The 14,311-nt window shown below is 43.5% G+C and overlaps 2 protein-coding genes across 2 annotated transcripts; both read right to left on the bottom strand.

Moving 5' to 3' along the window:
* Window positions 1-830: 830 nt before the first annotated feature.
* Window positions 831-4,687, bottom strand: sec13 (SEC13 homolog, nuclear pore and COPII coat complex component). Its single transcript, XM_089010055.1, has 9 exons — window positions 4,565-4,687; window positions 4,315-4,359; window positions 3,939-4,054; window positions 3,567-3,718; window positions 3,197-3,330; window positions 1,709-1,842; window positions 1,488-1,608; window positions 1,260-1,406; window positions 831-1,179 (listed from the first exon to the last, which is right to left on the bottom strand). Exons 1-9 carry the CDS (start codon window positions 4,565-4,567, stop codon window positions 1,069-1,071), a joined length of 963 nt encoding a protein of 320 aa, XP_088866181.1. The 5' UTR covers window positions 4,568-4,687; the 3' UTR covers window positions 831-1,068.
* A 207-nt stretch (window positions 4,688-4,894) lies between these two features.
* Window positions 4,895-14,041, bottom strand: nfs1 (NFS1 cysteine desulfurase). Its single transcript, XM_089010959.1, has 13 exons — window positions 13,708-14,041; window positions 12,547-12,623; window positions 12,102-12,218; window positions 11,945-12,028; window positions 11,678-11,830; window positions 10,498-10,591; window positions 8,433-8,567; window positions 8,187-8,344; window positions 7,911-8,016; window positions 7,624-7,705; window positions 5,635-5,718; window positions 5,472-5,561; window positions 4,895-5,349 (listed from the first exon to the last, which is right to left on the bottom strand). Exons 1-13 carry the CDS (start codon window positions 13,814-13,816, stop codon window positions 5,286-5,288), a joined length of 1,353 nt encoding a protein of 450 aa, XP_088867085.1. The 5' UTR covers window positions 13,817-14,041; the 3' UTR covers window positions 4,895-5,285.
* Between the last annotated feature and the right edge of the window lie 270 nt (window positions 14,042-14,311).

Raw genomic sequence — 14,311 nt, 5'->3', positions numbered from 1 at the left:
TTGCGAAGGATGGTAGCAATGGTGGACTCAGCATATCGGTACTGGGATGTTAAATCAGACAAACGCACACCTCGTTCGTGTGTCTCAATGATCTCCTTCTTCTCCTCGACTGTAATTTTGTTTTGTCTTCTTCGGCTGAGCATGCGCCTGTGGTGGGGTCTGCTTCGGTCCCATAACAGCAAAAGTAGCCGTAAAAAATCTTTGAAGACCATCGACGTGTGCACTCAGAGAAAGGGGGTGTGGAAAGGTAGGCCGGCTGGGGCGCTGTTCGTCATGTAGTTTGGTGTTCTCCCACCGAAGATTACTCCGCCAGCCATGGTAGGGCGGCATTCCATGTGTATCCCAAAAAGTAGTGCGTATGCAAAGGTTTAATTTTCATAAATATAACGTTTGTAAACCGAAAAATTCGTCAGGCAAGGTGTTCGGAAACCGAGGCCCCACTGTATTTTGTTTCCGCAGATTCAACTTACATTAGCTGGCTGGCTATCTATTGGCTATCTAGCGAGCCATCTATCGGCTATCTATCCGGCGAACTGGCAGGCTGATGTCTGCCTATCTGTTGGCTAGCTATCTAGCTATCTAATAGCTAGCTAGTTTTTATTTATTTGAGTTATTCCGGGTTGAGTGAAAGCTGGCGTGTGTGGCTACCGTTGCTCACCCAAAGAAAAACTTATCCTGTGACTGTAAAGTGACCTTGAGGGCTTTGAAAGGCGCTTACAAATGAAATGTATTGTTATTAAAGGAGGAAATGAGGAACAAGCAAATGCAAACGGGAATACTGGAGGGGATGAAAAAGTAGCAAAACTGAAACAAAATGACAAACAATCTCATGTTCATATTTTTTTTAATAATTACATACAAGTAGGAAACAGGTGTTTGCTTACTGTTCCCGATTGATTGGTCAGTCAGAGCCGATTATTGATGGCCGTTTGTATGGGAAGTGGGGGGGCAATGTCGAGTGGTAGAAAAGCACGATGGCAAAAATTATTTTTTGGGGGGGTCAACAGGAAACAGTCAGATTTAAAAAAATCTAGTATATTTATTACAACCATATCGACATCATGAGCGTCATTGCTCCGCCTGCTGCGTGTCTGTGATGGCCGACACAGCACCTTGGCCTTTGCTGACGTCGCTGATACACGCCCACTGACCGTCCATCGACTCCTTCCACAACGTCACCTACACACACGCCAAAAAGTTCAGCAAAAGTACAATCCCCCCACACACCCTCAGATGACGTTTGCGGCACCGTCGCCCACCTTGTTGTCTCCTCCAGATACGGCCAAGATGTTCCCCGTGATGGACCAGCTGACATGCCAGACCACGTCGTTGAACTTGTGGAGGAGTTTGGCCGTCCAGGCGTTGCCGGCGGGGTCCTCGCACGTCCAGATGTACACGCGGCCGTCCTGCCCAGACAATTGGGAAATGTTCAAAAAGAACGACGCCGGGAAGCGAGGGTCCTGCAACCTCGCCGTCCGTCATCTGACCTGCGAGCAGCTGGCGATGGTGCTGGTGGGGAGTCCGATGGAAGGGGCCCAGCCCACATCTCTCACCCAATCGCTGTGCGCCTCCAGCTTCTGGTCCTCTTTCCATTGGCCGTCCTCCTCCCTGCCCGACGGAAAAGTTTGACTCCATTTTAGTTTTCTCCACTGCGAGACTAATAAAGGCAAATTCAATCCAATCCATTGTCAATGGGAGCGGGACTTACTTCCACAGTTTGACGAGGTTATCGCAGCCACCGGAGACGAAGCGTTTGACGTAATTGGGCTTTTGTCCCGACGGCTGCTCGATCAAGCTGCCCGGCACTACGGCGGGAGCCCAGCTGACCGCGTTACAGCCGATCTGACGCACACAAACAACAGGAGCCAACTGGGTCATTTGCTTGACGCCGCACATCGCACATTTCTGCAGTCCCTTAAATTGAATTTGATGCTATCTAGCCTGTCATTTTATAGCTGGTAAAAATTCGGAAAATAAAAAGGGTAAAAAAAAAACGATTATCAACAGTTGAAAAAAAATTGTCATTAGATCATATAAGTTCAGGCGGTACACAATTATCATGCGATTGTTCCATGTTCTCTGTAAAAAAAAATAATCATAAAAAAGTCAAAATAAATAAATATAAACAGTTCATTCCTTGAACAGCCACCTTGTAATTTCAAATAAATACCGTATTTTCCAGTGTATAAGGCGCACCGGAGTAGAATTCGCACCCCCAATGAACGGCATACAATGATACCTTGACTTACGACCTTAATTGGTTCCCAGAAAGTGTGAGTAAGGTGAAAAGTGTGTATTCCAAACATTAATCTAACATACGAAACCATTAAAATGAGAATAATCCGTTCCCAGGTCCCCATAAAACATAATTTTCAACTAAATAAGCCTTGAAACTACACACAATATACCTTATTTTACGTATAATAAATGTGCTACGGTATTGTACTTAAAGAAATAAACTGTACTGTATCATAAAGTCGGTTTATTTACCTTTGTGATGGTCATTGATGGCTTGATGGAATGGATAGCTTTTTGCATCAAGTGTCTCAAGGAGCTCTGGGTTGTACATCTTAGAAAGTGTGATATTGCAAAAGCAACAGATGCAGGTAGACACACATCATTAACAGCTGGTTCCCTTGCTTGTATGTTCTCTTCAAATTGAACAGATGGCTTTTGCGGGTTATTTGTGGAGCCTGATTGATGGGATATAAGGACTATAACGTGCACCTTCAATGAATGAAAAAAAATTTCTTAATATAATACATAAATCCATACAAGTTTTGCAAATATAAGGCGCACCACATTTCAGGCGCTACAGTAGAAACTGGGGTTACGCATGACTTCTTCTACAGGGGAAATGGAGTCGGTGGCTGCTGACAGTAGTTGCCAGACCTGTTGCGGCCCAATATGACTTCACATATAAGGCACACCTGCGTATAATAATAATAATAATAATAATACATTTCATTTATAAGTACCTTTCAAAACTCTCAAGGACACTTTACAGTCAGGATTTTTTTTCTGCGGGTGAGCAGCGGGCAGCCACACGGGTCATCTTTTGAAGGAAATTAAGGCTTTTGGATGTGCATTATACACCGGAAAATACGGTAAATATGTGATATAAATAATTTTTTTAACATTTAAGAATCCATTGAGTCGAATCCCAAGCGTGTTCAGCCGTTTGGCCGCCACTGACCGTATGCGCGTTGTTAATCTTCTTGATGTCCCACTGCTGCTCTCCCGTGAAGGTGAGCAGGGAGATGGCGCCGTCAGAGCTGCCGCACGCCAGAATCAGGCCAAATTCATATGGACCCCAACACACCGAGTTCACTGCATTCAAGCAAACACACACACACACACACACACACACACACACACACACGCACGCACGCACGCACGCACGCACGCACACACGCACACACGCACACGCACACACGCACACGCACACACACACACACACACACACACACACACACACGATGGAGATTAAATTTTAGCACCATTTTCGCCTCTCATCTTGATGTTCAGCATAAACAGCACTAAATGGATCAACGGTCAACACGCACCTGACGACTCGTGTCCCGTGTATTCGTACATCTTGTCCCAGGCACCGTTCTCTTCCTTCCACACGATGACTTTGCGGTCGTATGAGCAGGACGCCAGGATGTTGCCGAACATGGGGTGCGCCCACGCCACCTGCCACACGGGACCTTCGTGCCTGAGAGAGCCACGAAAGGGAAAAAAGGGATTGTGTGTGGCAGAACGTAGTACTAATTTGGAGACAAGGAACTCTAAATTTGAACCAGATTTGCCTGGAAATGTAATTTGGTGGGTGTGCAAATGATGAACTATGATATGGTGAAGGGTCACCAAACACACATACATTTTTTTTTTTATGGGTAAGGGACTTTTTTACTTGGCAAAAAAATATTGCTCACCCTCGCAGGTCAGCGACAAGGATCTGTCCACCGTTGCGGACGTCAAAGATTTTGAGGGTGCGGTCGGACGAACAGGTGGCCAGGCGGGTGCCGTAGTAGTCCATCTGAGCATCATGCTGCAACACATCTACGATAGTTAGACACACCTTTTCTGATACAACTCGCCGAATAAGGCCTATTATCCTTGTCAGAACGATTTTTGTTTCCACTATCGTGAGTGGAATTTGATGTGAGTAAACGCTGGCAAAATGATGTTTCTAAGCTTATTTAAGATCAGGAGAAATTAGGTGTTAAGTTTATTTCAAGGGTAATCGGAGTGAGAAATTGTTTAATCTGAATTTTGTATCGAGCAGTATTATCGAACTGCAGTACTCACGATCATGTCCTCGTGTGAGGTGTCCACTGTGTTAATGACAGAAACCTGAAAATAATAAACAACATACAAACTTTTATTGCAATATCACAGAATTGGCAACTTTACAAAATGTCGTATTGGTTGCGCTGGTCCAAAATATCATTAGCCGCTATGCTAACTCACTGGCATATGAACAGATTGATGAAGTCACACACACATACAAAAAACAGACGAGTTTATCTGGGATTTTAAAAAATGTTAACGGACTCACCATGACTGCAAAATGACTATTTTTAAGTTGTTGTAAAAAATAGAGAAATGAGAAGCCAATTTATTGCAATTACGACGTGGCAACTGCCGGAGACGCCGCTTCCGTCTGATGCGTTTGTTAATATCTTCCGACAGAAACTCGGAAATAATAATTGGTCCCTCTTTCCTTTCCGTGAATAAAAAATATGAAGGAAATTATTTTAAATAGTTACCAAATGGGCTTTAAAACATACTCAAACACGCGAACACACACACACACACACACATTCGTCCATAGACATTATTTATTATTGCATACATTTGAAGAAGAAAAAAAAACGAAACACAACAGTTTTGAACGATTCATAATATTCTTTATTGAATAAGATTGTAAATCTGTGTGGGCTGCACTAACCAAGATTCTAATACACTGACGTGATGTTTGGTAAATACTGTACACACAATTTAAAGTCACAAGACAGAGACCACTCAATAGAAAATAATGCATCCATTATTGTTGTTGTTAGCTTTGGTAGCGCCCTCCTCCAGATCACAATCCAAAAGTATTTTGGTATCCATGACTTGAGATTTTAACTCACTCTAACTGCATCACGTGTGACAGGAGGGCTGAAGCAAAGAGGACACCATTGGACCTCAAAGGACATTTGTGCGTGTTTTAAGTGCGGCGATATAAAGACAGGAGGGTGTCAACCAGAAAGTGAAGGGAAAAAAGTGGGTGGAGTCTAGTGCTGCGTCCACTTGATGCTTTTCAGGTCGACACCTTCTTGCACCATCTCCCACAGAGGACTGAAAGAAAAAACAAGTTTATTGGAATGAGTATTGTTCAATGTTTATACTTTATCTTTGGCTTTTTTGGAAAACTTCAACTAAACGTAATAAAATAAATGTTCTTTGTTGTGATGTCTCACCTCATCTCCCGCAGTCTTTGAACCTGATGGATGCATTTCTCCGCCGTGAAATCAACTTCCTCCTCTGTGGTGAAGCGGCCAATTCCAAACCTATTGAACACACGTGCATATTTGCTAAGGTGGCTTTTGTAAAATGAGTATGAGATTGATGCCGCCGCCATACCTGATGGAGGAGTGGGCGAGATCTTCATCAGCTCCGATGGCTCGGAGGACGTACGAGGGCTCCAGAGAGGCTGACGTACACGCGCTACAAAAACATACGAGTTCAGTAATATTGTGTGTTTATGTGAAGAGTGTCGCCGAAAAACAAATCAATGTGTCTCGAAATGTCAATCAAAATACAGTGATACCTCAGCCCATGAACGCTTTAGCTCACGAACTTTTCGCCTTACGAACATTAAAATTCGCGAGAATATAATCTTGGCATACAAACTAGTTTTCGGCGGACGAACGAAAGCACACAGCGCCATGGTGGCCGGCGGACTAGTTATCGGCGGATGAACACCAAACCACACGGTCAAGCAGTGCCACGGTGGCTGGCGGATTAGTTTTCCACACCCCCTCTGTTTGAATGTAGACTTGGTTTGTTATCGAGAAGAGTACTTTTGCTATTATGGGACCGAAACAACAGCCTAGTGTTAAGCCGAAGAGGACACAAAAGAAAATTACGGTCCAGCAGAAGAAGATCATCGAAAAACACGAATGAGGTGTGAATTTGTGTGACTTAGCGTCCCAGTACCAGTATGCTAAGTCGACCATTGCTACGTGTGGCTAAGGGTGTTTCTGTGTTGTCTAAGCAACGGTCTCAGGCAATAGAAGACGTTGAAAAACATCTGTTGATTTCGGATGAACGAAAAGCAGCTAGCAGGGGACAGTGTGAGTGAGGGTATTATCGCCGAGAAAGCACGGCAACTTCGCTCGGATATCATCAAGAGGCAACTACATCGGCGACCATCACAAAGGTAAATAAAACAACTTTATTATACAGTACAGTTTATTTCTTTAATTAAAATCCAATAGCACATTTATTATACATAAAATGAGGTATACAGTAAAGTCTCGTTATATCGATATTCTCGGGAGTCCGAAAAAATATCGATATCACCGGACTATCGATATATCCGACCCTGCGTTCATAGAAATAGTATCGTAATAAGCGGTACTATCGATATAACGAGACTTTACTGTATTTTGTATAGTTTTAAGGCTTATTTAGTAGAAAACTATGTTTTATGGCAGGGGTCGGGAACCTATGGCTCGCGAGCCATATATGGCTCTTTTGATGATTGCATATGGCTCGCCGATAAAACTAAATACATATTGTCGTTTTTTTCGCCGTTCATTTCCCGTTGGGGCTGCAGTTGGCGGAAAGCGCAATTTTGATTGGATGACACTGACCTCAAATGGCCGAAAACGCCATTTTGATTGGATGATAGTGGCCGTCATGTTGAAGGTAAACACCCCTTTAAATGAGCCCAACTAGTGCACTTCAGCGTGAATGCACCGAGTTTAGAGGAGAGAAAATGTTCTGATTCTAATTAGCAATGAAACAATAAAATCGATGAAACAGTCGAATGTCAGTGACATTTTAACAAGTCCCTTGTTAACGTTAGCATCAAAATACTTCTGAGAGAAGTAGATTGCAGATAGCAAGTGTGGAAGCTTATGAGCCGTGTGCAGGCTAGCTAGCAGTAACTTCGCCTCTGGACCGGCAAATTGAATTTCATTCCGATCGTTTGCCTGAATTTTTACCAATCACGGGGAACGGAAAACCCTCCATGTTAACGGTGAGTACTATCACAACGTTATTTTAAATAATACATTCTGATTGCGTGTGTGTGTGTGTGTGCGCGCACGCGAGCGTTTGTATGTGTGCGTGCGTGTTGCTCTCACTGAAAAACATTTCTAAATATTTTACTTTTATGGCTCTCTTAGTCAAAAAGGTTCCCGACCCCTGTTTTATGGGGACCTGGCAATGGATTATTCTCATTTTTAATGATTTCTTAAGGGAAATAAATGTTTGGCAGACCAACTTTTCGCCTTACACACACTTTCTGTGAACCAGTTAAGTTTGTAAGCTGAGGTATCACTGTACTCTGAAATGAATGAATTCAGTGAATGAATTGAAAACGATTTGAGAAGCGAGACTCACCTGCCAGACGATAGCGCAATGTCCTTGAGTGCCATCAGAAGACTTTCTCCCTCCACATAGGCAAATGACAAGTTGATGCAACCTAACAAATGTCCACACACACACACACACACACACACACACACACGCACGCACGCACACACACACACACACACACACACACACACACACACACACACACACACACACACACACACACACACACACACACACACACACACACACACACACACACGCGGTGATGCTACACACGTCAATGTGTGTCAATGACGCAAAGTTAAATCTACCAGGGTAACGCTGCTGCGGGTCTCCATTCATGATCACATCAGGGAGCTGAGACGTGATCTTCTGGACCAGACGGTTAGCCAGCATGGACACTCGTTGGTGGTCGTACTGCGACGCACACAAAAGAAACGTTAAAAACAGTTCAGACACACAGGGACAACACCATACATACAAAGACAAAAAAAACAAAAACACACACACACACACACACACAGAAAAGAGTGCGCAAGTGCATCAACGGAGGTGGTGGGTTGGGCATGTAACAGCGGTGGTCTGACCTCCATCTCTTGCCGCGCGATGCTGCAGGCAGCCCCCAAGCCAACGGCAAGCGGCGTGGGCACCGTGCCCGATCGCAGACCCCTCTCCTGGCCGCCGCCATTCTGCAAGGGCTCCAATCGCACCCGAGGCCGCCGTTGAACATAAAGCGCGCCCACACCTGTTCCGCAACGAGGGGTAGTTCACACAAGCGGAATTTTTCCCCACTTAGAGACAACGCAACAGTGCCCCCCTTTCACCCCACATACCTTTGGGTCCGTAGATCTTGTGGGCGCTGATAGACATGAGGTTGATGTTGGCATCCGATACGTCGATGGGAATTTTCCCGACGGCCTGTGCGGCATCCGTGTGGAAGAACACGCCCTTGGAGCGGCAAAGACGACCTGAGCACAAGCCCGGGTGGGAAGGCGGAAAGGGGGGATATGGTTTTTAAAGCAAAGATAAACAAGTGGAGTAGAAAAATTGAATCTCTTCCTATGGTGGCATTGTTCTCGGCCTTTATGCTTCCAGAATATCTTAGTACATACCTGTCAACCTTTGAAACCATAAAAGCCTCGTAATATGCCGGGGTCCAGGGGCCGCTGGCCCCGGTCGGTCATATACAGGTAACATCCGACTTACGACCGAGTTCCATTCCGGTCGCAAGTCAAAATGGTCCATTCAAAATGTTGAATATAGACTCTGAGGCTAAATGACCCCTCTGGTGGGTGCCATCACACGGTCGATTGATGTGTGAGAGTGAGATGCTGGCTGCCTGGCCAAAATTGTTCTACGTGTTGCCGGGCTGCTAGTGCTTTGCGGTGACAGGCGTAGAATTCAAACTTTTAAAATAAGGTCTGGAGGTCGTGGTCACAAGTACGGGTGGTCATAAGTCAAGTTGGCTGTAAGTCGGATGTTACTTGTATATATTTATTTATTTAAAGCGTCATGCAAAAGCCAAAGAAAAACTGCAATAGGCACTGTGTTTATTATATAACTCTTGTTACTCTATAGCAGGGGTGTCAAACTCATTTCACATTGTGGGCCACATAAGGCCTTGTTAGATGTCAAGTGGGCCGCACCATGACAATTATACCATATATGCTAGAAATAACCAAAATACCGAAACTTGTTGAAAACGCCCCAAGCACAAAGGTTTCCCACGCATCTCTGTATAAAAATATGATGTGGTCCATTTTTCACTGAAAATTCTACACTCCTGGATGGATGGATTTGCAGTGGGGAAATTTACATCTCACATCAGCAAAGTAATGAAAGGAATGAAAGTAGAAAAACAAAATGCAGGAGCTGCTGGAAAGGCAGCCACTCTCGCGGTGCCGTCTTGAAGTCAAGAGAACAATCAATTATCACTTATTAACAATTATCGACTTTTCTCCTTTTGGATAATGACCTTTTGGCTGATTAGGGTGTTGGAACCGCGATTGAAAAAAAAGACTGCAGTTGAAAAAAACCCCACCTGTTTTCTTCTACGTTGATCGAAACAGCACATCTCCGCCCCGTAGTGGACAATCCTTTAATTTCACCTCATTAAAAATATGAATTCTGTGTCGTTTGTGCATTTTTTCCACTTTTAAATTATCCTGTGGGTCTGACCAAAACTCATTGGGGGCCGGTTCCGGGCCGTGGGCCATAGGTTTGACACCACTGCTTTATAGATATGTAGTCAATCAGAGGGGTGATTTTTAACATTACAGCCACATAAATGAACGCTGGCGCATGTGGCTGCCGCTGCTCACCCACAGAAAAACTGATCTTGTGACTGTAAAGTGACCTTGAGAGTTTTGAAAGGCGCTTATGAATGAAATCTATTATTATTATTATTAACTCTTGACTCTCGATTCCAGGAATGACCCATAGCACGTGCATGCGCAATTCATCTAAAGGAAGCTAACAGCTGGCACTGTGCCGATCGCCTGTTCTAATTTTTGATACTATACATCGTGATGTGAATGAACGTTGAGCATTTACTCTTTTGACGATTTTTGACTGATTGTTTTTATTGGAAACCGTAAATTCCATGAATAAACCGTAATCCGGAATGGGCTAATGAAAAGCGGAGTAGTTGGCAGATATGTTACTAGACATGAGACTCATTGCGCAATCATACTTCAGCATCTGATGGGGTTGTCATTTTTAATTTATTCCACCCACGGCCTTCACTATCGCCAGCGGCGGCTCACGTCACTTCAAATCTATTCAAAATGAAACTTGGGCATTTTTGTTCTTTGCCCTCAACAAGGTCAGCATTTGCTGGTCAAAAATTTATTCCGGCCATAATTTGAAGCGGCCACGGGGTAACGGCGGCGAGCTTACCGATCTCCTTAATGGGCTGCACCACGCCGATCTCGTTGTTGACTGTCATGATGGACACCAAAGACGTGTCAGGAGTCATGGATGCTTCCAGCAACTGAAAAAATATCCGACCATACGCAGCGATTAAAAAAAAAATAACGATTGAGGATGACTTTTGCTGGTTTGCCGTGACAAAAGTAGCCATCTGGGGCAGCGTTGTCGTTGGCTACCAGCAGTTGAGACTAACTGGATTTGAGCCAAAATGGTCTTTGAAGATTGGTTTACAATGTATTTTTTTCCTGTATAAGTTAAAATGATTAAAAAAAAAACATACAATACGGGGAAAACGTATACGTTGACAGGTATGCGGATTTCACAAACATGCAAATGAATTTCACACTGTTATGAAATCATTCAGGTTAAAATAACGACTTAAAGGACAACTGACGCCTCTGAACAACTTGTGATCATAATTTGTAAAATCAGTTCAAATGACTTCTACTGAGCGTATTTTACAAAGACTCTACTGCATGTAGCTATTTTTTACGTTTAAGACTGAAAAGCGCTGAATATTCAGGTAGTCTTGTTTTCGAGTTGGTGACGATTCCTGACGTCACGTCACGTCAGGAACGCTCCTGTCCGAGAAAGCGACACACAATGCATTTTGGGTACTTTGTTTGGTCTGAAAACTTCGTGTCGATGGCGAAATTAGAATGAAAACACATAAATCACGCGATGGTGAATCGTTGTGTGTTGCACTAAGACTACTACAGTATTTGATACTAGTTGACGCAAATTCTCAGCAGACAAATCAGCCCATTTCCAACGAAGCTTGGGCGCCATCTTGTGCATTTTCTGGGATATACTTCTTTAATCGATTGCAAACATTTATGCTTTCCTGTTCAGAACTATTTGAATCATATTCATAACTGGATGAGTAACAAGAAATCATCCTGTCCGAATCTGAATCCATTGTTTTGAGTCTACAACAAGGCAAGACATCCTGGCGTGACGTCACGAACAAGGCGGCGGGACCTTCTGAAACTCGCCACTTCTGAGGTCATTTTGAAGTAGTTTTGGGACACTTGAAGTCATTTTTTTTTTTTGTGTGTTTTGCATTTGACCAAAAATATCAGCCTGCGTGTTTTGGGTATTTTAGATGCTATAAAACGTTTTTCTGATGTGTGAATGTTGCACATACCTCCAGGTCAATCAGTCCGTTGGTCTGCACGGGCAAGTAGGAGACACGGAATCCCTCCGACTCCAGAACACGGCACGAGTCCAGAACGCATTTGTGCTCCGTCTGGGTGGTGATCACATGACGCTTGTTGCCCTGGTAGAAGCGGGCTACGCCCTACACGACGCACAAGATATCAACGGTTGCCTTCATAGTATCCAGCGGCTGTTTGGAAACAACTAATGTATCCAGTTGGAGCCATATTTGTGACAGCAGAAGTTTTGAGCATACCTTAACGGCCATGTTGTTGGATTCGGTTGCTCCACTGGTGAAGATGATCTCTCGGTGATCTGCGCAGATCAGTTCGGCCACTTGCTGCTCGGAGAGGCGATGATATCACACATCATTTTTTTGAGCAAACAGAAGTCAAAGACATTTTTCCCCCTACCTTTCTTGCGGTTTCCATAGCGGCTTCGCTTTCCCAGCCGTAGGCGTGCGTCCTGGAGTGAGGGTTGCCGTAGTAATTCACCTGATAGGGTAACATGGCATCCAGAACGCGAGGATCCTACCGGTTTAGATTAAAGATGGAATTATTTATTGGCCTCTGCAAATCTCAGCTGTTTTTTCTTCTTCACATGAAAAAAAGCAATGCAGAATTTCTTTCGTGCCAACTAAGGCTGTTTTGATTCCAGTCCTTGAGAGCACCTTGTGCAGTCAAAAGTGAAACTGAAAGTTTGCTTCGGCCTCTCCTGTGACACCATTACAATTTGCCCTCACATTTCTCATCATAGTCTAAATGTCAGAAGGGGACTTGCATGACAAAGCCTAGCGGGAATTGGAAGACTCCCTAAATACATTGTTTTCCAAGTAATTCTGCAAAGCGAGGCGGTTACCATGGGCGTGGTGGCCTGGAAGTCCATGTAGAGGGGCCGCAGCTCATCTTGGTCCAGGTCTCGTTTCTTGATCAGTTCTATAGATTTCCATATACACATTTAAATAGATAAAATGGTTCTCAAAAAAATGAATCAACACCATATAATTAGTTATGTCTGTTTTCTAATAACAGAAGTGTGTCCTCAGGGTGACCCCGGTTCTGTAACTGGCGCCTTGTGGCTGGTCAGGAAGTGCCGAGTCATTCCCAGTCATCCTTTTCTGAATACACTTGTGATTTGAGAATGCTTGGGGAACCAAAATAAAAACATTCAGAGTAACTACTAAGTTTGTAATGTCATTTTAATGTGTAGGAATCACAACGCCGTGGATCAAACTGTCTTTCTCTTTCTGTGTTAGACAAACCACTACTTGGCAATGTTTTCTGTATGACACAATGTAGGTTTTATATTTTAATGTTCATAGCGTATTTTTTGGTGGGTGCATATTTCACTAGTTTTTTTTAAATCGTGTTTTTTTTTGTTTTTGGGATCTGCACAACACTTTTGTGTCAACTTCTCATGTCTTTTAAATTACATCAATACAATGCAATCACGTGGAATGGCAAATGCGAAATTGCTTTTACTATCACTTTCATTTTGAATAGTTCCGATATTTGACAAAAGGAGAAACGGAGATATCTGTCAATCGTTTTTACTTATGTCTTTAAATGACATCAATACAATGCAATAACGTGGAATGGTAAATGCGAAATTGCTTTTACTATCACTTTCATTTTGAATTTCCGATACATGACAAAAGGAGAAACGGAGACATGTGTCAATCATTTTACTTTATGATGTGTTTTTCTGGTTTACTTGTTACGTTGTGTTTTTTATGGTTTTATTGAGTTTTGAGTTTATTTGACATACTAGTACAGAACATGAATAAACACACGAGTGCGACGTTTATTATACATTGTCATGGTCGTGTTAAAGGGCCACCTGATTTATTTTTGTGACTTTGCAGCGTAAAAATCAGTTCAAGTTTGGTCACCGCAAGAAAAACTTTTTGTCACGAATGTTTATTAAAGATATGCAAGTCGACATTTGTCTCTGCGCCGAACTGCGTCACTTTCAGGTTAACATTGTGCTAGGCTAACAGCTGAGAGGTTCCGTCCCCACCTTTCTGTTGAGTACTGGCGGAGGCTCTCTGTTCCCAGCTCAGCCGAGGACAGAGTCTCTGAAGAGGCCAGCAAAAGCGGGAGGATGCGGTCCTGCCCGAGGAGAGCATCGTGGACGGCGGGAGACTTTCAGCTGGTGGTAGACCACGCACGCCTCCAACGATAAAATGTTGCAAAGTAGACACGAACACTCGTTTCACGTCAAGTAATCCCCAGGAGTGACACTTGAAGACTGACTAAATCCTGTGTGCGAACAAGACCTAGTAAAAAATATCAGTTTGGTAAGAGTGCTAGAAAACAAGTTCACAGACAGGTTACTTATGACATGATTTATACAACGTCACGCACAAGAGGCGGAAGTGTTCTTGTGTTTACCGGGCTCTTATTGGTCGATTTTACATAAATATTGATATTCGGACTCTGGTTGGTTGGAAAATATGACAAATTGCAAAACACCGGAAGTGTCACTGTTCATATTCCGCGCTCTCATTGGCTCTTCTTAAATAAACGATAATTTGTCGTCTTCTGGTTGGTTAAAATTTGACGTGAAATTTGTGGCTCAACGTTGTACAAACAGAGCTTTTAATTTTATTTGTCATTACTAA

This window comes from Hippocampus bargibanti, linkage group LG12, assembly GCF_051943395.1.
Source record: "Hippocampus bargibanti isolate YZ-2025 linkage group LG12, ASM5194339v1, whole genome shotgun sequence".
NCBI lineage: Eukaryota > Metazoa > Chordata > Actinopteri > Syngnathiformes > Syngnathidae > Hippocampus > Hippocampus bargibanti.
Note: the sequence above shows the minus strand (reverse complement) of the source record. Positions and strands in the feature narration are given on the sequence as shown.

Bases quoted from the DNA above. Each gene is read 5' to 3' on its own strand.
- sec13 (XM_089010055.1), bottom strand. The intron at 3,719-3,938 runs GTGAGCAATATT...TGGCTCTCTCAG, and splicing joins CTTGTCGCTGACCTGCGAGG to GCACGAAGGTCCCGTGTGGC. The intron at 1,180-1,259 runs GTGGGCGACGGT...GCGTGTGTGTAG, and splicing joins TATCTGGAGGAGACAACAAG to GTGACGTTGTGGAAGGAGTC.
- nfs1 (XM_089010959.1), bottom strand. From the start codon at position 13,816: ATGCTCTCCTCGGGCAGGACCGCATCCTCCCGCTTTTGCTGGCCTCTT. The intron at 11,831-11,944 runs GTATGCTCAAAA...TGCGTCGTGTAG, and splicing joins CCAACAACATGGCCGTTAAG to GGCGTAGCCCGCTTCTACCA. The intron at 5,562-5,634 runs GTATGGCGGCGG...TGTGTTCAATAG, and splicing joins CTCGCCCACTCCTCCATCAG to GTTTGGAATTGGCCGCTTCA.